Source organism: Phlebotomus argentipes, unplaced genomic scaffold, assembly GCF_947086385.1.
Source record: "Phlebotomus argentipes unplaced genomic scaffold, Phlebotomus argentipes genome assembly contig_15, whole genome shotgun sequence".
NCBI lineage: Eukaryota > Metazoa > Arthropoda > Insecta > Diptera > Psychodidae > Phlebotomus > Phlebotomus argentipes.
The window spans coordinates 8,052,097-8,077,662 of NW_026776181.1; the positions used below are offsets into that span (position 1 = coordinate 8,052,097).

At 37.9% G+C, this 25,566-nt stretch overlaps 1 protein-coding gene across 2 annotated transcripts; it reads left to right on the forward strand.

Annotated features, from left to right (window-relative positions):
- The first annotated feature begins 974 nt into the window (after positions 1-974).
- Positions 975-25,566, forward strand: LOC132263338 (protein scalloped). Of its 2 annotated transcripts, none has more exons than XM_059763051.1 (9): positions 975-1,019; positions 19,045-19,172; positions 19,473-19,611; positions 22,447-22,577; positions 23,330-23,370; positions 23,451-23,697; positions 23,772-23,938; positions 24,129-24,363; positions 24,803-25,566. In XM_059763051.1, exons 1-9 carry the CDS (start codon positions 983-985, stop codon positions 24,914-24,916), a joined length of 1,239 nt encoding a protein of 412 aa, XP_059619034.1. In that variant the 5' UTR covers positions 975-982; the 3' UTR covers positions 24,917-25,566. The 2 variants fall into 2 exon arrangements, with proteins under 2 accessions (XP_059619034.1, XP_059619035.1); XM_059763052.1 differs by lacking the exon at positions 975-1,019 and adding an exon at positions 12,991-13,878.

The following is a 25,566-nucleotide window of genomic DNA, read 5'->3' on the forward strand; positions in this document are numbered from 1 at the left end:
AATCGAGAGAAACTCCACACACAGAGTGTGCGAGTGAGAGGGAGAATTTGCAGATGATGTGGAGCCGAACAGGGCGTGAGCGAGACAGTGCGAGAACGCGCACAAATTGCACATTACAGCAGAAATGTGTGGTGGGCTTCAATGTTGGATATTACATTTTGAAGAGAGACTCAGTCAGTAAGAGTCTGGCAAGGGAGGCAGAGCAGGAACTCGAGTGATTCGTCAGCGACACTGGTCGCAATAATAGCCCAAATATTCGTGCATAGTTGTTTCTGGCAAGTTTCGCAGGGTTTATTGATGAGTTGGGTGGATTGCAAAAATAAGTCGTCACGCTGTGATGCCGAAGAAGGTGAAAATTGAAGCTTCTGACTAAAGGTCTGAAGAGTGAGTCGTTGGCGCCGAAAAAAGCACCGCGCGGAAAGTGAGTGCCGAGAAGAGATGATTTGTGTGAAAAACAGAGAAAGAAATTCATGTGCAAGTGCATTCGAGAGGTGTGATTTGGTCGAAAACAAAACAATTACTCTTGAGAAATACAAATGGGATCTTTGCACCTCATACGCCGATTCAAGTGGTCAATGTAGAGCTCTCGTGTGAGCCGTTGAGTGATAAGGACGACGGACAGAGTGATCGTGAAATTAATCCTATTCTAATTATTTGGAGGAACTCCATAAATTCACCCCTGAAGATTGTGTTGTTGTCATTGCGCGCTGTTGTGTGTTTCCGGGGGGAAATAGGGGTGGAAATTTATGAGTGCGAATGAATTTTGAATCCTTGAAAAACATTCTCTGCTAAGCGAGGAAAATAATTTTGAGAGACAAACAAGATACATCAATATTTCGTGCGATTGTCTATGTTTTTATTATTTAATGCATTTGTGACACTATCCAAGAATATTCCGCATAGCAAAAATATTGATTGGTTTCTGATGTGAAAAAGTTGATACAATTTACTTGTGGACAACAACTTTTCCAGCCTCTTATCAATGGATTGTGATTACTCAAAGCTATTCTATGCTAAACGTAAGTTTTCTTTTTGCTGCTTGATCTTGAATGTGTACAATAAATTTGTCATGTATTTTTTGTCACTACTTCTTCCATGTACAATTTTATTGGGCACATAAGTAGCTATATAAAAATAAATTTATCAATTTTCATCGCGATGATTCTGACACATGAAAAATGGCTACAGGATGGAAAGTGAAGCAAAAAAACAGCAATATTGAAAGATGAAGATGCTGAAGATGTCAGGAATAAATTAGAATCTTTTGGGCTCTTCTCTTTTCATCCACAATACAAGACTTCTTATGTTTCACCTCTAGTGTAAATTATTCGGAGATGTTAAACACTTTATGTAAACGCCATGTACATGTTTTCGTACATAACAGACTGAGGGAGAAAGAAAGAGAAAAAAAAGTCGAGGAAAAATAACACTTTTCCTTGTTACTTTCGGTTTATATATATATTTTGCTGTATCGAATAGACACTCTCTGCAAATGTATAAGAAGTCTATCAGGACGATTGCCAAGATGGTTCTATTTTTAGGCGGTCTTTTTAAATTATTGTGTCTCTCCGTCTCTGTCTTTTCCTCTTTTTAAAATAGTTTCATTATTAGTTTAGTCGCTTCTCTCAAATTTATAACATTTTGGATGATATTGAAGTGAAACTTTTGGAAATTATTAGAATTTCTGCTTGCTCACGATGAATTCTCCCTCCACACTTATCTTGAGAGTGTTAATTCGATAATTGTGGAAAATATCGCGATTAATGTTGACAATAATCTGCAATTATGGACTAATAGTTGGAGAAAAAACACTGTTTCTAATTCGCACATGAGTGTGAGTTTAACTTTTTTCCTCAGCTTCCTTCTATTGACACAGGTGTTTAATTTGGGGTATTTTCCATAATTCTATTTGGGTCGAATGCAATTATTGCAGAAATGACACATCTTTGAACGTCTCTAAATTGCATCACAGTCTTTATGCCAATTACCAGATACTTAATGTGGCAATTTTCTGTTTTATAAATAACCCTCAATTATATCTATTTGACTGTGGGAGAGAAAAAGATTGACACCATAAATCTAGAAGAAATGCTTAAATTTTCACAATGATTGCTTACACTCTTTCAGTTAGAGACACACATTAGCTATAATTGCCAGATTATTTCCTCTTCACCTTCTGCGTAAGCGAAAAAAGTGCAAAATATTGAAATTATCGCACACAATGGAAGAGCAGGCGAAAAAATTATAGGCAGATTTGTATGCCACAAGATTTATATCGGCAAGTGATGTGAAAATCTAATCTTAATTTATGTGAAAATTACCTTGTAGCAACAACATCCCAAACAATTAACATTACAATACATGCATAAATACACCTATACCTCATAATCCTACAATTATAGTGATTTAAAAATCTATTCCGATGTAATACTATGCACTAATAAAATTACACATTTAATTATCACCCCGCAATAATTGAGTTGATGGAATATATTCATAAAAAGTGGGAGAAATGCTGTGAGTGCGCCTCTCTTTTCCTTCTGGGCAATAATTTATTATTATGATTTTCCTGTGGTTATGTTGGGCAAGTGGAAGAAAAGCCGCACACACAGACATTTGAGCGCGAGGGAGAGAGCGAGATAAACTTTTCACTTCTTGCAAGTCCTCTGGTGCCCCTCTTGCTGCGGTTAATGATTTTTACAAATTGGCGATTTGCCCATTTAGACAGCATTTACTTCTTGCCTTCTTCTTCCCCCTTTTGCCGCGAAATCCGCAAATCTGCGCGCGCGCCTCATCATGAAAATCATCGTGCAACTCTCGGTAAAATTACGCGCTTAATTTGCTTGAATGTGCGTCAGCACCAGGACTTATTAATCGATTTAAATAAATTTCGGCTTGATATTCGGGTGTTATATTTATATATTTTGAGTGTGTTTCGCATTGGGGAACCGCAAGTGATGAAAAAAAGAGGAGAATTTTCAGGGAAATTCATGGCAGAACAAAACTGAGACGCAAAGTCGCCTTTTATTTTCCACTCACGATTCATAGTGAAGTTTTTCACGCTCATTTTCCTCAATATTGTGCACTTGCAGAGACAATATAATATTATATGAGAAAAAAATACTATCATGTTGGAAAATAAAAATTAGATTTTAGAGTAATTTCTCGAAATGATGTAATTTTTGATGACAACAATTTGTGACCTATGAAATGTAGGGGAAAATTAAGGACAATCCTTCTGTCCTTTGGTCCTTCTGACCTTTGCTTAAATTTATACACAATTAAGGAAATTACTAACGTTACAAAAATCATTCAGAGCTGAAATACAAGACAAACGGAGAACAGAAGTTAAACTTTCTGGCCAAATCTCCATCTCGGAGGGAAGCTGTAAATCTTGTGTTAGTCTGCTTTTTTGCTTTGAAAAATCCCTCATGGAATTTTGCAATGACGTTTTCTTGGAAAATTTGGCAAGGAGAGCGAGTGGAGTTGAGTTGCAATAGAAGTCATTGTGAAATAATTTCCAGAGAGTGCAAAAAGTGATAAATCTGCATTTTTGTGCAGCATCGCAGCCACTTTCCCAATCAGTCGCCCATCTGTTGCGCAAGGGGGAGAGAAAAAGCGGTTCTCGGTGTGTTTATCTCAGCAGAAGAGCCGGAATACTGAGAAAATTCTTGAGGAGGGAAAATTTTTGATCAGCACTCGATTAAAATCCCTCTAATTGAAATGATGTTTGGGGTTTCTTCCCACTGGGGAGTTGGTGTGGTGGTGCCGCGAGAGCTGGTGGGAATGAGGGAGAATGGGGAGTCTGCTACATTATGTGGAGGTTTTCTGCACATTCCTTGTGGTTGTGTGTAGAGAGTTACCGCCGTGTAGAAGAAAACTGGCTATTTAAGGAATAAGATGGAATTGAAGGAAAAAATATTTCGGCGTTCTCAAAGAAATACCTGTGCTTGCATGAGAATGTGGCTTTGCAAGTGGTTGTCAAGACTCTCAATGCTGGTTGGATGCTGTGTGTTGTCGAGTTGTTTTTCGCATATCAGCCCGAGATTGTTGTTTCACAAATCGGACAGGGGGAAAGAAGAAAATCACGCGATACAAGAGAAAAATTACTTATGATAGAGTCGACGATAGATAAAAGGAATAAAATGCAATTAAAGTGTGATATTGCTATATTTGAGTGGGCATTTCTTGCCTTTTTCATTCACATTCTGTTGTATATAGAGAGTTTGAGTGTCTCTAATATATTAACACACTGCATTTGGCATGATTTATTTGAGCTTCAACTCAGTGAAAAGTGGACAGATCGCGCGCCATTTTCTTAATTAAACTTTCTTTATTACCCCTCCTTATCACGTGAAGAAGCACAGAGTTGCGAGAGTGCTTTTTTTCCAGGGTTCACATCACAGAATTATTTTCAATGCAACAACACAGTGGTTTTCAGGGAAAATTGTACATCAAGATGAATTTAATATCAAAGAGTACGGCATGACATTTCGTCTGCAAATGCTCACTTTTTGCCTTAATTCCCCATTCAGCGCTGGTTAGTTGTTGTATAGAGTATGAAAACATTGCAGTTATATAAGAATTTCATGAACAATTGATGGGGAAGTTTTGCTGGGGACGAGAACAAGAGGGATGTGCACCTCTTTGAGCGGTGCAAGAGAGGAGGAAGGAAGGCAGACTGGCAGAGCAAAGAGTATGGGAGTAACATATAAAAAAGTCAGAAATTAATTTAATCACGTCGAAATCAACATTGTGCGTTCTCAAAGTGAGCACCAACCAAAGGCAAGGGAATATAAGACAACAGAAAGAGAGAAGTCTCTGGAACGCCGTTAAATTCCTTAGCAAATATTTCAAGTCATTTCAATTCTCTATGTTCTTTAACCGTCTTTGGCGATGATCATGGATAAATGAAGATTTTTTTCTCCTCGATTCACTGTCTTGCTGGTTTGTGCTTTTTTCCTGGGTAGAAATTTTCTTCTCAAACCATTTTATTTTTACAGAGTCGTGCAAGATATGTCGGTACATCCTTAACAACACACTGCACAGAAAAATGTTTCTCGCATGATTCTGTCCTCCAAAATACACATTTCATATAATTTTATTATTAATTTCCCATTCTTCATACAGCATGCAATTTCTTCTTATATTAACATATCTCTGAAACAATTCCAATTTGTATTTCCACGGATAAATGTGAAATTTCTTTCTCCACAATTCAGCTTATATGCGCTGATTTGTAAGAAAGCGCCGCAGTATTGTGTTACACAGCAATATTACAAAGTGTGGCCAGAATTTCGTCTTGTTTTATGTATTCTTAAATTTCAATTAAACTGCTGGCTAAAATGCGTTTGATGTTGTAAATTTCACTTTTCACCATAGCATCAGGCCATATCTGTGGTGTGTGTCATTGTGTAAGAAGAATCCCTTTTTCATATAATCCTCCGAGGCGGTTTGCCATTCTCTCCTTGTTCTTGGGCCGCTTTTTACTCCTCCTCGTCGCTGCCATTCAATAAAAAGAATGTGTCACGCTTTATATTCACTTCATGAATTTTTTTTATGGTTTTCCTCGTAAAAATTTCACTATAGCGACTGAGGGAGATTTGAGCTCTTTATATAAAGTGGGTTGTGTGTGCTCTTTTTTATTTTTTATCGTTAATTTTTTTATTATCATTTTCAGTATCGTCTCTAATCAATTTCACATGAATATATGACGATGTTATATCATTGCGTGCTCGTGTGTGAGTGAGTTGAGCGCGCACAGGAAAGAAAAAAGTGGAAACCGGTGGTAGAAGAGGAAAAATTGCGAAATTTCAAATATATACCAATTTTCCTTTGCACAAAGAGCTTGAAAAAAAAGGGGAAGAAGAATATAATATTTCACATAACATGTTTTATGGGATACAAAATACCTTTGAGTTTCTCTTTTTTCCCATGAAGGTTTTCTTTTCTATCAAAAATTTGTATCCCTGCTGATGATGTGGAAAAGAATGATTTTCTAGAATTTGCACTAGTGCTCGTCACTGATTTCGTACGTAACGTACTTGGGTTGTATGTCGCCACCGATGTGATGAATTTTCCCACTTTCTAATTTTAGTTTTCTCACCATGGAGATTTTCCTCGTGTTATTCCTTTTGTACATTTGCTTGAGTGCCTCTGAAAACGTTGTATTCTACTATTTGTTAATTGTTGGAAATACCTCTTGTGGGTTTTCACGAATGACGAAATTTAGTGGCTGGCACATGAAGCTAGAGGATGGGGAAAAAAGAAAATGTGAGAAGCAAAAGTTTGTTGTCTTTCCTCGTGTTGCTTACCGTGTCTGCATGTGTGCTGTGCCGAGGATGATTCTCATAGTAGAAAATTTCCAATGAGTGTCTTGGCCGAGCGTCTTTTCCAACGAATCTTATATATATTGTCTAAATAGAATTTCATCATTCTGCCTCTTACACGGGACGCCGTCGTCTGAGCTGCGTAATTTCGTTGGCTTTTCTCCAATTTGAGCTAATTTTAGGTTCTCATTCGCATGATGTCAACTTGTCAGATGCAAAGTGGGATTGAAATAAAACTAGAAAAATCAAGTGAGACGAGGAGCGAGAAATGATTAAGAACTTTATGGCATTAATTTTCATATATGAATAAGCTTAACTCTTGTCATGATGTTATGTATTTCATCCTTCCTCAATTAATTTCCTGTGAATTTATTGGGAATTGGACGTGCTGAATATTTTTGCTGTATAATGTGGGGTTGGCTCATAAACTCCACTATTTTATCAGATGTTTTTCTCGCTATTTGCTCTTTTGAGTATAATCTTAACAGTGAGAACAGAACAATAAAAACAATGTCTGAACTATTAAAAGGAAACACCCATGCAAATACAAATGTGCTAATTTGACGTCAGTTTTCTCCAAACAAAATTCTTACGCGAAGTGTTTTGTATTGATTGTTTTCGCCATATGTGCAAAGTTTACTTTAGCGTCTTCTCCATATATAATTTTATACGGCTTTTTTTTGCAATTGAAAAGAATCGAAGTCAAATATAATACAAAATGATGGATTGTGTTACAAGAAAGGAAGTGATAAGAGTGGTAAAATATGTATGTACAAAGACTGGTGGCTGTAAATAATGTAGTATTAAATAATCTCTGCAAATATGGTGTTAAGTGATAAGATTTTCTTTGCATGTTTATAAATCATTTCGTGTCTCTTGACATTTTTCGCCGGGTTTGTGCAGCATTCCACAGTGTTAGCAATTTATTGTCAATTGATGTCTTAATTAAACATTGATTGTAATTCATTCGAATTCTAATTAGAAACATAGGCAAGTGTGCTTGAGGAGACTCTGCGAATGTGGCAGTTTTCGTGGGATTTTGAAGCGTGAGGAGGTCGGGATTTGATTCCATGTGTTTGATTGTTTGCGACTGCTGAATAATGAATTTCTATAAAAAGTGTTTTGATCCTTGTCAACCCCTCAATTTGACTTCCTCCTTTTCAACTCAGAGTCCCTCCCGGGACCGATTTTTGCACGGGAAAATAAGAGGGGATTTGGAAGTTAGATAAATAAAAACTGATAATATGGCTTGATGGGGATTTGAGGAATTTTCCGAGGGTGGGTTATGTGAGGTTGAAAAAAGGTGAAATTGTCGATTGTAAGTGTGTTATGTGTGTGTGTGTGTGGTTTCATATTAATTAAATAGTTTATATGCAACATACGCATATTGCCGAAATACCATTCCTGACATGTTAATTTTCCATTACGGACATACCTCAGCGGAATCCTGGGCAGGAGCATAGCGTTCAAATGGTTGAAGAGGGCCTGCAGTCGAGGGTATGAGGGACACTGGGGTGAACAAGAGGGTGAACGAGAGAGTGAAATAATGGATATACATAGAGTGGAAAAAGCGCCAAGGGTGCAGCGGAACATTTATTGGTGGTGGTAGAGCGCGCGGTTATGGAGAATAAAATGTTCATGTTGATGCATAAATGTTAATTAACAATTCGTTTGAATTCCTCTGTGCCTATGTGTATTTACAGCACACCAATTTGAGTGATTTCATTCTATTTTCCCTTTTTTCGCTGTCCCTGTGCGTGTGTGCATTTTTTGTCCCTTAGAGCTACACACAGTGGGTGAGTTTGGCTCCTATGCATCACCCCATTCCGTGTGGCCGCACTGCACATTGCAACCCCTCCTCGCCATTGAACTATTTCAATCAGAGCCTCTCTGGCGATATATATTGGGCATTTTTTAGTGTCGCTGCTTTAAATTCCATTTGTGTTAATCACTGGGAGAGTCTTTCAGCTGGAAAAATGCGTAACAAGCTCATATTTGATAACGGGGATATTCAGGAATGCAAATTCGAAAAATGAATTCAGCGAATGAATGTTGGGATATTACAATGATTGTCAAATGAGAAAAAAAATCAGCATGGGATAAATGAAAAAGTAGATAAATTACGCTTTGTCACGTTTGGGGGAGTTGAAATTATGAGATTTTTTCATAAATTTCATACATAGCTGATGTCGGTGATATTATGGAAAAATATTGAATAATTTTTGAAATTTCACAATAAAGTTGCAACTATGATGTTTCGCCAATTTGCCGTGGTATTTATGCTTCTGACTTTTGTCCATTTTATTATATTGTAAAATTGCAGAGGAAATATTAAAATATGTATGGTTTGAATTAAATTAAATGAGATTTTTCCCGAGAGAATGGGAAATGGTAGAAATTCTGAATATTCAGCCAAGGATGAAAGAGACAAGGGAAGGAATTTTCGGATGTGGGATTGACACACAATTTTACATTTGTATAAATAAAAGGCAAGAGAGAAGGGTGAAGACGTACACATATAAGCATGAGGAGGAGCCGAAGGCGGAATGGGAAGGATATCTGAAGGACAAAATCAATAGTGAAGAAGAGAGATGAGTGACTGGACATTTGGGGTTTTTGAGAGTTAAGAACTCCGAAGCTGATCCCTTTTATTTGTCTTGGGCATTTTCCATTTCTGTGATTCTGACAAAATTTCTATATTTCATTTACAATTCAAAATCATTTCATCCAGATATATATATATGAAGAGAAGCATTTGAAACCCCTTTTTTTCTCTGTTTCGCTTTTCCTCCTCGTTGAATCTGTCGATGGATGTTTTATTGGGTGTTTTATTGGAATGTCAAATGTGTAATGTAATTGAAAAAATTGTCCCTCTGCCAGAAAATGTGGAAGCATTTCATGAAAATTATTGTACAAATTGGTAATATGGGCAATTACGGAGTTCGAGATTGTTTCTGTCGTGACCTTTTGTCAATTGGAAAGATGTCATAGTGATTTTGGAGTTCACAGAACGCGACATCTTTCATAAAAGAGTGTAAAATGTCGACCCTGTATTTGATATTAAGAAAAAAATAATGGGTGACATCGAAAACATTTGTATTTTTCCCATTTCGGTGTGATTAGGGTCGTCCTTTCCCCCCGGCGATAAGCATTTCCCAATAAATTTCTTGGCGATTACAGTGGTTTTTGTAACGTCTGTTTAATCACAATTTTTACGTCAATGGATGAACTTGTTTTTTATGCCAAATTTCTGTGTACAAATCATGTGAAGTCAAACCTTGATGGGTGAGAGAGGAAAAAATCAAAACAAAATGTTATCAAAGTCCCATGAATGAAACTTTATATGCCGAATTAATGTTATTTCATGGTGTGCTCGGGCTCTCATTGTAATTTCCTAAGTCTTGAGTTGTACAGACTTTTTGTTGGCCTCTTCGATCTTTCAATTGTAGGGTTTTTGCACTTGTGTGTGCGCGCATGCTGTGTATATGGAATTGATAAGAAGAATTATTATGTATACACGCGAATCAAAAGGGAATACAAAACGTGTGATGCAGTTTTGTGAAGTGAAGCTGAAAAAATTATTTTGACCCGGTTATTATGTGTGGAGATCAAGAGAAAGACGATGGTGTTTTGTAATGGTGAACAGGTTTCTGAATCACCTTTTTATTCACTGCTTCCTCTCAAGCTTCATCAATTTTTCTTCTATCCTCTTCTTTTTTTCCATCGCACAGGGCTATTCAAGACACTGGTCTGCAACACGTTGCACTGGGCCGATCCATTGATCCATTGCCAACTGATTGAGTAACACTGCTTCCTCACCATTGAACTGGCTCTTGATCTCTGTGTGAATCTCCCATGTTGCGCTGCCTCAATCTGAGTGCCGTGTTGTATATAGAGACTTTTTGTATGGAGGTGCGCTTCAGCTACCTGGCCTCTAATACGTGCATTCGCCAATGTAAAGAGATCGCGTGGTGCTCATCGCGTAGTATTATTGAGCACTTAATATGGTTTTGTCTATCTCTTTTTGTCAAGCCCATCGGACTAAAGCAACATTTGTACAATTTATAATGATTGTGTTGGGCAAAGGAAGGCACTAAGCTGTGAAGAGGGAGAGAAATGAAAATAGGTTCACACACAACACAAGAGAGTAGGTAAAAGAAGTAATACAGCCTCTAATCGTCAATTTAACGCTGAGAAGAGTCTGAGGCGAAGATCATCAAAATGGGGAATATAAATCCCAAATTGCGATAATTTTAAAAGACGCGCAATGTGCAAAAAAGAGCACAGAGCTCCATAGCAAAGAGAGAAAGAGAATTGTTGAGAGTTTATTTTGGTCTGTGTCTGAATTGCACATTAAGTGGGTAAATTTGTCATGATTTCAAGTATTATGTCTCAATTTCGGCGTGTGTCATAAAAAAGAGGAGTAATGGTGGAATTATTTTTAATCTAATTCGCTGAGTTATGGGTTATTTTTCTTATGTGGTTTGCGCGCGAAAGTGGGTGGTGGAGGCCATAAGAAATGGCTATTAATCATAATTTTTCGCGAGAGAGTCTCTCTTCGCTATGCTTTAAATTGAATTACATGAATGGACATTGGTGAAAAAAGTGAGACTACACGAAACGAAAGATAAACGGGGCAAAATTGCTGATCTACACGCAATTTAGTGGGATGCTCGTGTTGAATGGAAGAGGGAGGTGTACGTTCATTGATGGGAAACTTTGCATTTTGTTCTCATGCTCAGGATTTTGACTGCGTTTTTCCACAGAATTATTACCCGGACGCATGTTGGAGTTAATCTAAATTGTAAAGAATCTTGGTGAAACATATAATGAGTCAGTATGATAGTTTTTTCACTTGTTTAATGAGTGCTTCTAGCAGAGAGAACATACAAGGAGTTCATTTGTCCTCCCTTTTTCCCTAACACGACAAACCATCGACAATTCCAAGCGTGGGTTCTTCTAACATGAAGAACTGTATCAGTTTTTTTCTCACAATAGCACCACTCCCTAACTCGGTAGAAATATACGATTTTTGAAATGAGATTCATAAAAGCAAAGGGTTGCTTTTGGGAATGGGAATACATAATAATGTGTGGTGCACGAAAGTGTATCAAAACTTCCTGCATTATATGTTGATATTCATGTTTATTGCAAGGTGAGAGTGAATTCAGTTGACCAGCTGCAATGAGTCAAAAGCGTTTCATTATACCTTCCTTTTTGCCGAAATGAAATTTAGTCATGTTCTTTCACTCATTTGTCGCATGATTCAATCTCTCTGATCAGAGGTTTGTTGGAGATTTTCGGTTAAATTATAGCCCCCGATGAAGAAGAAGTGTACAAATTTGTTGTAATTTTGATTTATTGTATCGTCCATCTCACTCGCTCACCCAATATAAATTTCTATATGTGGAGTTTATATTGAGTCCACCAACTGGTTTCTCATGTGGTTCTTAGCGTGTATATTTCGCGGACGGGCGGTGTGGTGAAAAGTTGACGACGGTGATTGTATTGAAGCTCTCTTGGTGTTTTCTCGTTTCCATATAACCTGCCCTGCCGTGTATCTCAAATGTTGAATGATGATGAAGATGCATGAGCGTGTGAGAGTGTGGTTGAATTGCTGGGTTGATTTGTTGATATGGGATGTCTGTGAAAAGAGGGTTAAGACTCCAATATGTAGTCGGATAGGAGGAATAATTATGGTTTTCCTAAAGAAATTGGGTGAATGAATTGAGGTGTGTTTTTGAAGTTATCCACACTACTTTGGGTTTTTATTCAATCTCGTGCTTCTCCGTCTATTTGAGTGGCGCGAAGTCAGAGAGAGAGAAAAAAAAGATCGCCCAATCGGTTTCTAATGAACTTCGATTTCAGCTTGATCTCATTTCTTGTGAAAAAGTTCTGACTGGTTTGGGAAAATATGTACATATAATGTCGTGTCGGGTGTATCTTGTTGTGCTTCGTCTGTGCCTTACGTAATTAAAGTGACCAACATCGAGAGTTTAGTTGCCTTGCAAGTAAAAGCTGAGCTCCATATGCTATGGGCCTAATGCGTTTCCCCGTTAGTTTCCTCCTTTGTAAACCTTGATTTCTTGTTGTGTTACTCACCGTATATTCAGTGTGAGATGGCAGAGAGTCGAGATTCAACCAATACATTGGCATGTGGATCAAATGGGGAGACGGCGAAGTGTTTAAAAAAGCTCCAACAAGTTTACCACATGAAGAGATTTTCTTGTTGCTACTTTTAGTATATGTTTCTCCATCTCTTTCACTCTATATTACCTCTTGAGGCGGCTAAAGCCCAGCTCTTGTGGGTCTTAACGGGTTGTTTATAGCAGATTCAATGTACTTCTGTTAAATGGAAGTGTTTTCCAAGCCCCGCCCAGTCGTATGCTCCGCCCATTGTGAAAAAGAAATGGTGGAAATGTGGCTCATTAGATTGGCGCATCTGCTTAGCCCGATTTTGACTCTCAATTCCACTCATGATAAACCTCTTGCACCTTTTTCTCCCATTTTATTCGATGGTAACATACAACTAAATGCTCTCTACGATCATTTTATATTATTATTGACGCGAGAAGTCTGTGGGAAAGAGAAGGGGCACAGCGAGGCGCGCTGTATTGAGTTGTATGCTGCAAAGTGTGTTTACAAATGTGCGAGAGTGTTTGAGGAGCGAACGCATGACGGTGACGGAGTGTTCTCGAGTCCCTGATCGTTTTATTATACTTGTGCCCAACGCAAAGTTGTGACGCTAAAGATAATTTTTATTTGATAATTGTGTGATACGCGAAAAAAGTAAATATTCGCGCTTCTGTTTAATGTCGAATACATCACTTGTCAAGGTGGGCTTGATGCTATCCGCATTTGAGGAATATGGAAGTAATTCTCATGCAGCAAAGTGTGGAAAAGTGTGGTGGCGAAATAAAAAGTATAATATTGAAGAGTGACTGAGTAATAAAAAAAAATGTGGTGCTAAATGTTTTAAAACTAGCCCGATTGGCGCATTGTTGGGAAACGTGGTGTATACATTTTTTTCCCCTAATGTGTTTGTGTGCAAATTAGAATAACAATAAAATAAAGAGAAAAAAAACGCGCCACACTGACACTTCCCGCAAAGAGAAAGAAAAAGCATCAGAGTGTGTATGAAGTGCAAAAAGAATATTTTGATTTATAGCTTGAAAATAAAATATTCCATCTGTAATTTTCCTCGTCTTGTTTGTGCCAAACGTTTACATGGGCACATAAAATGTTTTAGAGAACAATTTAAATTTTTGATGTCGTTAAAGTTGTTGAAGCTCGAGGCGGAGAGAAAAATTAATATCTCTTAGCACAGTTTAAGTGGTCTTGTGGCTCAGGACGCAAATAAACTGTGTGAAAATGTGCAATTTTTAACATATAAGATTTTGTGAATGAGCCCCAAAAGTGAATTCCGTGGAAAAGGCATATATTTTCGTTCTTGTGCGCAAACAATCAAGGATTAAGTGAGTGGAGCGACAGCGAGACTCACGTTGTAAAGACACTACAGGGGAATTGGATTAACCTTCTTTTCTGAAACGTATGTTAATCCTTAAATTTATATTTGAAATAATTGTTGTATAAAATTTCTAGAACGAAAGGTCGGCAAATGATTTCTAATTAATTGAATAAAAAAAAAGAAACACACAGTTGATTTTTTGCTCTCATTCTTTGTTCACCTGACATGTATAGTTGAATTTTACAAGATTTCCTTTACTTTTTTATTCGCATTTTCAATGTGGTTTGTACAGTAAATAAATTGTGTAATAAATTATTGGGAAAACTCAAGAGTCTATGGGTGATTCATCGTTTGAATGAAAGGAAAGATCGCGCTACGCAGACAATCACGAACTTTTAATATTTCTATACACTTTTTGTGCTGTTTTTGTACGGCTCTCTTGTTTGTGTGCTTGTGTTGCCTGTGATCAACATTTTACATAATGCGCCGTGTACATAATTCTCAAGTTTTCTGTGCGGCGAAGACATGAAAGAGAGGGGGAAGGGACAGAGAGAGAGAGAGAGAGAGAGAAGTAATAGTGAAGAATTACACAAAGTGGTTAAATGACTTATAAACAGCATACATTATATATGTATATAGGCTTTAATGCAAGTGATTGAGAATATAGAGTGTGGTTTTTTATGTGATCGAATTATATATAATAGCTTTACTTGTTATTTTTATTTATATTACTGATTTTTATTGCAACCACTGTGCGAGCTGATAGTATCGCTTGACTATCAATGGTGCGAATGACTTATTGGGGAAAGAGAGAGAGAGATATTGGCAAGGAAAAGCGGTGTGTGGAAAACATTGCATGTCAATTGAAACATTGACTTTTGCAATTTTCAAATTAATCAAGTGTATAGTGATAAGAAAGGCAGCTGATAACACATATTTTGAGCAACACTATTCAACTCTCTATCCACGACTTACCCACTGCCAAGACCTCTTTCTTCGATCAATATCATCGTCGTTTCCTCTTCACAAAATTTTTCGTTCAAGTCTCATTTACATCTCTTAAGGTGTGTTCTGATTAACTCTTGCCGTGTCCCATCTTTTATTCTCATGTTGCTGACTCCTGTTGTTCGCATGACTCTGGAGTGTGAGTGTGTGTTGCATACGTTGTGTGTGACTAAATGTGATAGAGCGAAGACAAAAAGACGAATAAGATGAAAGTACTTTTTGGTATATATGGAAAGCTTTTATGTAATGTTTGATTTGAGTGTACAAAAACCGGAAACAGGAGAAGAACAAGTTATACCGTGTATTGACGCGATTTTATAAGAACTTCTAATGTTAGGCAATAGTTCAGATGTGATTTCTAAATTTCTAGGGATTTCCTGAGGAGAGAAAACACAAGTTTTCAGCATGAATTGTGATTGACTGAAGCAAAATTGTGTCTCTCTGTGAAGTCTAGGAAAGACATGAGGAAGAGTATAGCTTGTATCACACAGGCGAATGTATGTAATTATGTTTTATATATTCATATTTATGTGCACGTCGGAGGCTCAAAATAAAAAGAGAAAAGCTAGCATAGAACTGTTCATATACATATCTTTATGTACAACATACGGAGAGAGAAGGACAAGAAAGAGCGGCAAAAAAACAATCAGTCTGTAAAAGAAAATACATGGGAGGAGAGATAAATTGAGCAATACAAAAAATCACACCATGATTTTACTTCTTTTACTATGAAATTAAAGCGAAAAAAGTGAAGAAAGAGCTTTGTTAAGAACAAGACGACGACGTCCAAGAGTGAGTGTGAGTTTGGTGGAAGAAAAGCGCGCATGAGGGGCATTAAGAAAGGCGCAACTTGAGACTGGTTCTGGTGGCTCCATGAGAGTTTTGCCTCCAATGATGATGATGAGTCGGCTGAAGTCGACTTCTTCCCCAAAGTAAATAGTATCTTTCGCTCTTCGAGTGTATATTCTGAGAAAACCTTGATGGGTGAATGTGTGTGCGAGAGTGAAGAGACTTCCATCATCAAATAACGATGATCATGGTCGTTTATGCGCCATTTCAATTGGAAATCCAGTTTTTGGTCTATTGAAAGACCAACAATTTGTGTGTTCCTTTTTCTGCACTTGCTCTGTGTATCTTCCTCAAATCTGTAGGATCTGATCATTGTGTCTCTGCGGTGAGATTTGTGTCTAAAGTCTTGACAATTCGTGGCGCACTCATGATTAAACTTTATCTATTTGTGGTCAGAATACCGTTAATTAAATTTCAAAGTTGTGTATTATTAAGCATAAGAGAACTCTCCATGCCAACAATCAACATTTTGATTGCCGAGAAAATGTTGTGAGCGCGAAAAGTTGGTGCGCTTTATGTGAATGTGTCAAGCATAAATTATCCAAATCCATAAATAATTACTCATACGGTGCGGTAATTTAAATATGTTCACAATAATTGCTATATTGTAAGTTTGTGTTGTTGAGAAGACAGGAAAAAAGGAGGTAACCGAGAGAAGCACAATTAGAGTTTTAAATGAGAGAACGAATTGGGCAAATGGGATGTCTTCAAGTTCGCTGGTGTTAAACGGAAGTTTCTTGCATGGGTATTCTAAAAATAATTTCTAGGAAAATTTCATTATACAAATTAGTTCATAATTTCTCGAGTCTCGCTGGCTGAGGAATTTACAAGTTTGCTGTGCATGCGAAGGTGTGTCGCGTTATGAGTTTCATCTTATCGCCTCCTCCGCTTTATTGTCCTACTTTATTGATCAACTCACTATTCGTGTTCTCTGATCCTGAGGATGAATGAAGTGAATTTATTAATTCAATTCAAATGAGTTTGAAAATGCACATGTTGGAAGTGTGCAAGAAAAATGGCGAGAAATTAATACTGAAATGCGATACATGAAAAGTGTCCCAGTAACATCGAGACACGGTGAACGCAATCTTTGGCATTCAAGTGGTCTATAAGTGAACTTTGGAGGCTCATTGTGTGCAAAAATCAATTTAGAGGCATTTGTAGTGTGTGGAAGTGTGCACGAAAAAAAGAGCGAGCCGAAAAGAAGAGGAATGGTTAATAGTGTATAAAACTAATGATTTCAATTTGTATATGATTCTACACACTTTTAAAATTGTGATGCAATTTCCATTATTAACCAACCTACACACATCGTGTGTACTTTTCTTAAAGAGAGAGCAATTTTCAAATGCTGTAGTTGAGTGTGTTGTATGTCTGCTCTTGTTATTGCTTATTATGTGATTGCAATCAAGCAAAATTTATGAGATCTCATCGGAGTGGCGAACAAAACACCGAGTATTATGATCATACTTTTGGCACCCACATTCACAGTGTGCTAATAATGTATTAAAGACGATATATTTCATGTGGAAAATTGTCAAAATACATGACATTTTGCTTTATGTTCGCCTCGTCTTGTAATGACAATTTCTGCGAAAGAGGGAAGAACTGATAATGTTTGAGGAAACGCACAGTTAACTTATGTTCTCATGACTCTGGGCATAAGTGTGAGTCACGAGGATGAGTAATGTGGGAGGACATATGTTGGCTGAAGTGGCATTAGAAAGTCATAAAGAATCATGAGCCGTGCTATCAATTCAGAGAAGCAATCCTCATCTGTCATATTCAATTGGTTCAATATGAAATCTTGTTAGGCAATAAAACCACTTAAGCTTTTGCACTCTATAATAGAGACACCCATCATTTATTTAGGCAGAGACGCTCAATTTCGATTTTACGCCGAGAGTGCGCGTAATTAAATGGACATTATATAAAAATTGAATAAATATAAATTCAGTGCCACGGTCGAAATATTCACACATTGTGTTGTCTTGTTTAATTTTCAAATTATATAATAACACCATTTTCTTCATTCGTCACCTCCTTTCGCATTTTATACAATAAAGCGCTCATATCATCATGCTCGTCATCCATCATCTGCCGCATGTCATTAAACCGCGTTCAATATTTGGGTTTTGCGAAAGTGGCAAAAATTGGAAAAACATTTTTGGTTTTTAGGACAATTTGGGAAAATCACTGAAAAACACCCGTGAAATCTCTGTGTAAATTGCTTAATCTGATGTGTTTAGAGTTGTGATTATTTTGATTTTTCCACTTGGCTAAGTGAATTGTAATGTCTGTAAATTGTTTTGGTAATTTGGTACTTGGGAAAAACACTTTCTGCTCGTCAGCTGGAAAAGAAAAAGAATGACGAGAAGGTGCTCTCTTGGGGAGGACACTCGAGAGCACTAGGAAACAGCACTGAACGGCGAGTGTCTGTTGGGCATGGGCACTTGGATTGAATGGTGTTCTTAAGGCAAATTTCACACCTCTCTCGTGTGATAATGCAGATGTCTCTCGAACAACTGTGGAGATAAGTTTTATTCGCCTTTTTTTCTTGGTTGTCTATACAAGCTCGACCACTGCACCGCATGGCGTGCCAATGCACTAACCTATTGTGGACTCTGTGTGTAAAATATAGGTGAGACTGTGGTGGAGTTTTGAGTCAACAAACCAAAACCAGAAATAACAACTTTGCATATTAAACACCTGTGAACTTGCTTCATTCTCTTTTTTACACTATATATGTTTCTGAAAATTTTATATACAGCGTGTGACTCGTTTTTCACCGCCGCGAGACTGTGAGAGAGAGAACTTTGACGAGTTGAGACCGTTCATTTTCTAAAAGCCACTACTGTCCACTTTTAGATCTCTCGTTGCTAACTTGAGAGTCAAATTATGTCAAGATATTGTGTGAGATTGTGAGATGGATTTGGAACTATCTGAAAGGTTGAATATTGATTGCGATTTTGTTGAGTAGAGGAAAATGTAGATCTGCTGTAGATTAATTTAATTTTAAGCACTAATTTCACTGGCTGATGATATTCTGGGAAGGCGGAAGATATTCTATATTTCACTGTGTAGTATACCTTAATGTGTCCGGAGAATGGCCACTTGAGTGGTTTATGAGTCAATTTGGTGGGACAGAAAAAAGACACATTACCAACGGAGTTTGTGATGTGTGTGGGGCGGAAAGAAATTTGTAAAGTTGCACTCAAAAGTTATCTTGATGTCTCTTATGGGAGGGAATTCCTCTGTTTGCCCATTGAGTTGATTTGATGTGATAATTGAGGGCGAGCAGAGGGAGAGAAAATGATAAGAATGAGTTTAATTGCATTTTATTAAGTGGAGAAGATTGTGTCTAAATGTGTGCTCTTTTCCCTTCAATTGCAGATAGTGTCGTTGGAACCGCCACCATAACGTCTCCGTGGACACCAGTTAGTGCCGGTCCATTGGGACCGGCCGACACAAATGGCGCAGGCTCAGACTCGAAGCACTTGGATGTTGGGGACATGAGCGATGTAGAGTATCCCCATACCCTTATGGGCCCATCATCATCTTCTCACTTGTCTCTCCATCTCTCGCTCGGCGAGCGCAAAAACAGAAGGCCGGAGCTGTCGGGAGGGGGCGGGAATGGGTGGTATGGGAGTCATTCAGTGATGGCACAATTGAATTTAATTTATCATGAACTTCTCTAATGTGGACAATGTCAGTGCGAGAGATGAGAGAGAGAGATAAGCGAGCCTAGCATGTTGATGGAATAATTTTTCACAATCATTATGCTAACTGACGATGTTTCTCCGTTTTGCCATAATCTGCAGGACGAGAAGGACTTGTCATCGGCCGATGCGGAGGGTGTTTGGAGTCCGGACATTGAACAGAGCTTCCAAGAAGCTCTGGCTATTTATCCACCGTGTGGAAGGCGAAAAATCATCCTGTCCGATGAGGGAAAGATGTACGGTGAGTGTCATTAGCTTAAGGTGAAAACCACAACAGGAAAGTAGTTAAATGACGTTGGGACAAATTGCAATCACGATGGCAATCTGGCTTCTTTTCCCAATATTCCTCTGAACTAAAATGGTAAATAACTCCTCTAATGGGGTTCACCCTACTGCCTTGCAATGCAGCATTTATCACCCAACATAATTGCCGCCTCACTCCGAAGGTCTTTTAAAATGATAATTGACATTTGATGCTTGAGAGATTTTCTTGGAAAATATCATTTCGACGCTGAGGAATTCATTAAGTTTGTGACCTGATTTTTAACACTTGCGGTGAATTCACTACAATTTTTGCTTTGCTATTTGCGCAAGGGGAAGAAAAAGAATCTCAGACTTTACACTCTATTCTAAGTGAGAAGCAATCAGTCATTTGGTGAAAGCACATGATTCAATATTGACTCACGTATCCAGAATGTGGGCTGAGAAATGTGTCAGTTAAATGCCCCCTACAGGTGGATCATTATATCCTTTTATGAATGGGCTTCTTTCCTTCTTTTACAGTCTTTTTTTCTATATCTATATACACACTCTTCTTTTGCCACCCTTCGTTTTCGATGAAATTCTTCATCTTCTCAGAAATTGAGCACGCTTCTTTTTAAGCTGCAGAGTATAATAATGTTGAAGAAGAAGAAGAAGAAAAACAATACTGTGCGCTTGACTTTTCCGAAAAAAAAGAGAGGCAAAATCCTTGCCTGGCTTCAGAGTGAAATTTCGCCCAGAGAGACAGAAGAGACGCAGGGGAGATGCGAGGAGTTGGGGAGGAGTGCCAGAAACGAGAGACTACGACAGTATGACAATGTGGTGCTTTTTCCGTTGGGGATGGGAAAGCGAGTGTTTGTCTTTTTCAAATCGTTGCCTCTGGCTCTCTCACTCGTGTTTGGTGGCGTTCTTGTATTTAAAATATAAGCACAAAGGTGATGAAAATCTCTCTGTCTTCCTCACGGCTTTTCGCATGATTTCTCTCTCACACCCTTTTGGGAAAATGCACGGTTTGTGCAGAGTGTGATGCAAATTTTAAGGGTTGATCGAGGACTAAGCTCATGATTTGAGTTTTGAAATTTATGCTTTGTGAGATACAAATTTTGTATTATAAAATAGCAGAAATTGTTAGCTAATGTTATGGCGAATATCGTCTCGATTGTCAAGTCGCATTAGGTCCTGAGCATACTGTGCATAGCCAGAATTTCCCATTCTGTGTGCGAGGGGGTTTGCAGATGTGTGTGTGAGTGTTTGTCGAGTACCCAAAGTGAATGATGCAGAGGGGAACTAAACTATGCGAAGAATGTGCAATTAGTGAACGTACAAGGCGTGTTCTATAAAGAGAGAGAATATGAAAGAGACTGGATAAGTGTGGAAAATGCGAGTGAGAAGGAGAGAGACTTACGAGGGGGTTGCTTTCCACTCTGTATATACACTGTTGTATGTATAACAATTTCATGTAATATACCATCAACAAAGGAGAATTTCTATGAATGGGAGTGAGTCATTTTCCCTCCACGCCAGCGTTATTGTATATACTATGGCGTACATAGCTTTTTGTCAGTGAGGATATTTTCTCTGGAGAAAAGATGAAAAATCAGCAGCGAGAGAGTGAGAGATTTTCTTCTTCTTTTTTTCCACTCTTTCTTGTGCAAGAATCATTGAGGAATGATGATGACGAATTGGTGTGAGTGTAAAGGGAAAAAGGGGTGAAGAGAAAAACAACCCCGGCAAAAGTTCTTTCAACCTCTTCTCAAACTGTATGACGGGATGAATTGTTGAATTATTGCTGTGAAATTTTCGTCGTCATCGGAGTCATCAAGCTTCTGGAAAATTTACTGTGGTAAAAGTGAGAAGAGGAAGGGGAAGAGAAAGAGAGTGTGTGCCAGAGAAGAGAGGGATGGCAAAAGACTTTGTCATACTTTGTTGTTCCATCCGCACTATATAATGTCAAAAAGGTGGATGGGGGAATTTTGCACAGATTTTCGCGTTCCTCTGTGAATTGTTAGAGTGGCTTCACGGAAAAGGTCACAGGGAATATGAGACGACAGGAAGGACAAAAATGGGGATATGATTTGTTGGGTGAATATCAAAGTGTGAAAAGGTCAAATATTTCGTTATTTTCCCAATTCTGCTATTAATTTTGAATGAGTTTCTTTTTTTTCTTCTTCTTTGTATATGCGAATGAATGGCGGAAATTAATTTGACATGAAGAATTAAGTGAGAAAATTTATCACCTAAATTTTCTCCCTCTTCATAGCTTGACTTAACGAAATTTAATTAACAAATGCATCATCACTTTCCTTCATCATCTTTGCGCATATGAAGAGCTCAATGTATATATGGTTCTATTCAGGAGTGTTGATGATACTATCGCTTTGTTACTCCTCTCTCTCACCAAGGATATGTATAGTGAATTGATGCTTTCATTGGCTTTCCTTTCTATATGAAAAGGCATTCTCATGATAGTGGTGTGAGGATGAAATTATTTACGAATGCTTGTATGCTGGAGTGTGTGCTGCTCGTGAGGCCGACGTTTTGGGGTGAAATGGGGGAGAAAATTTATGGGAATTTCTTATTGTTTCAAAGTTATCCCTCCAACTTATAACTATGTATGATTAGCCTTCAGTTTTCCTCATTTTGTAATTAATCTCTTGACCCTCTTTTCATTTCCGCTCTCGGTCTTTCATACACTTCTTATATGAAAAATATCGAAAATATATGTTTTGTCATCATATGAAATTGATTCGCTTTTCGGTGAATTGATGTAATTGTTTGATATAGTGTTTTTTTTCTCTCTGTGTGTATTTCACAGGTCGCAATGAACTGATAGCCCGCTATATAAAATTACGGACAGGAAAAACAAGAACACGGAAGCAAGTTAGTTCACACATCCAAGTTTTGGCGCGAAGACGACTGCGTGAAGTTCAGGCAAAACTGAAAGTGGTAAGAAAAAGACACATAACACTTTATAATTCGCTTTCTTTGCCATGTGGTGTGACTATTGTTTTCGCTGTTGAGAGATGACACCGCAACTGGGAGAGGATTGATGGGAAATCAGAAAGAAAATATTATTATTATTATTGCAATGATTTCTATTGAAAATTCTTCAATTCTAGCGTGACAATGCATTTTATGTGCTTGTGGAATAAGAAACCAAAAGTGTTGGGAAACCCACATTTGATTGGGTTGTGAAAGAATTGTGTAGAGGTGAAAAATTGTAAATTTTCTTCTGTCGTGTGGGTATATACATATATATATATAGATAATTTGAAATTGAGATTTCAACAATTTATACCGAGCAAATGTTTTGATCTTACATGGGTAAAACAAGTCCAGCGAAATATGCGTTGGATTAATTATGTACTTTTTTTTATCTCCAACTGTGACTTCAACCACTTCATTCAACATCTTATTCCGATTTATTTTTATTCACGTATTCTTGCGCTTGTCGGAGATCAAACTGTATGGGTTTTTCATTGGTTTTCCAACCTGACGACAGCATCTAATTGGAAATGGTGTCATTGAATTAGTAAAGAGTCACGATTACATGCTTATTCGACTGTTAATTCAATAAATTGAGAAGGTGAAATGCTGTGATAAGGCCTAATCTAATATTCTGTTGGATTTCATTTGTGTCTTTCACCAACATGCAACTGATGAAACTCTTCTCTTTCTCCTTTTCTGTCATTTTGCAGCAATTCTGGCAACCGGGTTTGCAGGCTGGAACCTCACAAGAGTAAGTGTAGTGCAGTAATTTTGGCTTCAGCGCTGAGACACGGTGCAACTAACACAAATCTTTCTCTCTTGCCGGAATAGTGTCAAGCCCTTCGCTCAGCCACCCTATCCGACTGGAAAGCCATCTGCAACAGCCGTGTCTGCTGCCGTTGAGAGTGGACTCCAGACCGCGCTGCCGCCCCCGTGGGAGGGCAGAGCGATTGCCACCCAGAAATTTCGAATGTTGGAATTTTCAGCGTACATGGAACTTCATCGCGACGAGACATATCACAAACATCTCTTTGTTCATATAAGTGGACAACCAACATATTCGGATCCGCTTCTAGAGGTGAGAGAAGGGGGAATAGAAATGAGACATGATGCATGAATGGGCAATTAATCACGTTCTGTTTGTCATTTCAGTCGGTGGATATTAAACAAATCTACGATAAGTTCCCTGAAAAGAAGGGAGGCCTTAAGGAATTGTACGAAAAGGGTCCACAAAATGCATTCTTCCTAGTTAAGTTTTGGGCAGATCTCAATACAAATGTTCAAGATGAAACGGGTGCCTTCTACGGTGTTACCAGCCAGTGAGTATATTGCTCATCATTCCACTATTTCTCGGTGTTTTTTTTTATTTTGGTGTGCTCATCTCTGCAGCACAAATTGAGCTGCGGAGCAGAAATCATCTCCCCTAATGATCATTTATCGAATGATTGACGTTGGCTACTTGAGTAACATGTTTCCAATTGTATATAAATGTTACTTGTGTACTTGCAGATATGAAAGTAATGAAAATATGGTGATCACCTGTTCAACAAAGGTGTGCTCATTTGGCAAGCAAGTGGTGGAAAAGGTGGAAACGGAATACTCACGGCTGGAAAATGGACGTTTCGTGTATCGCATCCATAGGTCACCAATGTGTGAATATATGATCAATTTCATCCACAAGCTGAAACATTTGCCCGAGAAGTACATGATGAACAGTGTTCTCGAGAATTTTACTATACTACAGGTGAGTGACGCTCTCTCTCTCGTGTGCTTTTATTCATCTCTCATTTTCACTCTGTGGTGTGTTATTGCACAAAATTCACTAGAAGTGATCTAATTTGAAATTCCGCCGAGGGGTTTGCAACCGAGAGTGGCTGTTTGCAAAGGACAGTGTCTGTTGAATGAATCAAAATTGACTAAACTATTCACTTTCAGGAATATCACAGTCAAAAACCACTCTAGGGATGTCATAAATTGGGCATACAAGAGAGTTCTGTTCTCCAAAAGTGTTGCAAACCCCTCTTGATGGATTACAAACCACTCAATGCATCTTCTTTCGTGCTAAGTGTTTTCTTTTCCTTCTTCAAAACAATACACATGTACCATTTTCGCTCTTAATCATGCAATTGTCGAACTAATCTCTTTCTCTCTCTCTCTTCCGTTACTATGTTGTCTTCCTGAAGGTGGTGTCAAACAAAGAGACGCAAGAAACACTTTTATGTACTGCGTACGTATTTGAGGTGTCATCGAGCAATCACGGAGCCCAGCATCATATCTATCGTCTAATGAAGGAATAGCCAATCGACAGCAGGACTGGAGATCACGATGGTGAAGATGGCGATATGGTTAAGGTGGAGAATGATATTTAATATCAGCAATAGCCAGTCTACTCTTGTGTTTTTCCCACCATTTATCAGACACACACGGTTTTCGAACACTCATTTTACAGTGCTTTTAAATTGCCAACACAGTCTTCCGCTGGGAAGATCATGAATAAATAAGGAGAGTCGTCAAAATTCTTGAGTAGATTTTTCTCGCTTTGTTTCAATCAAAATGATATCAAATGATTTTTTTTTAAACAAACAAAGAAGTCGGACATGCAATGCTGGATGAGCTGAATATGAAGAGAGCAAAGAAAAATCATTGCAACAAACAACACAAAAAACTGCAACAATAATAAAAATGCTATTAATAACAATAATACATAATAGATATATGTATATTATATGGAAAAGAAATACAATATGAAATTAATTTATTAATTATTGTAATTAGAGCGAGAAGCCATTGCAAGTGAATGAAAGTTGAGAAATATAAAAAAAAAATTTACAACAAAGTACGAGAGACGCTAAACATTTCACAGCAGAATTGATGAAACACCGCGTAGTTCAGTTGGCATTAAATGTGCAAAAGAAGGAGAGGAAGCAAGGAAATAAAGCGATTAAAA

Excerpts from the sequence above, each read along its gene's own strand:
- LOC132263338 (XM_059763051.1), top strand. The coding sequence starts at position 983 with ATGGATTGTGATTACTCAAAGCTATTCTATGCTAAAC. Across the intron at positions 19,173-19,472 it reads ATGTTGGGGACATGAGCGAT|GACGAGAAGGACTTGTCATC; the intron begins GTAGAGTATCCC and ends CATAATCTGCAG. Across the intron at positions 19,612-22,446 it reads CGATGAGGGAAAGATGTACG|GTCGCAATGAACTGATAGCC; the intron begins GTGAGTGTCATT and ends TGTATTTCACAG.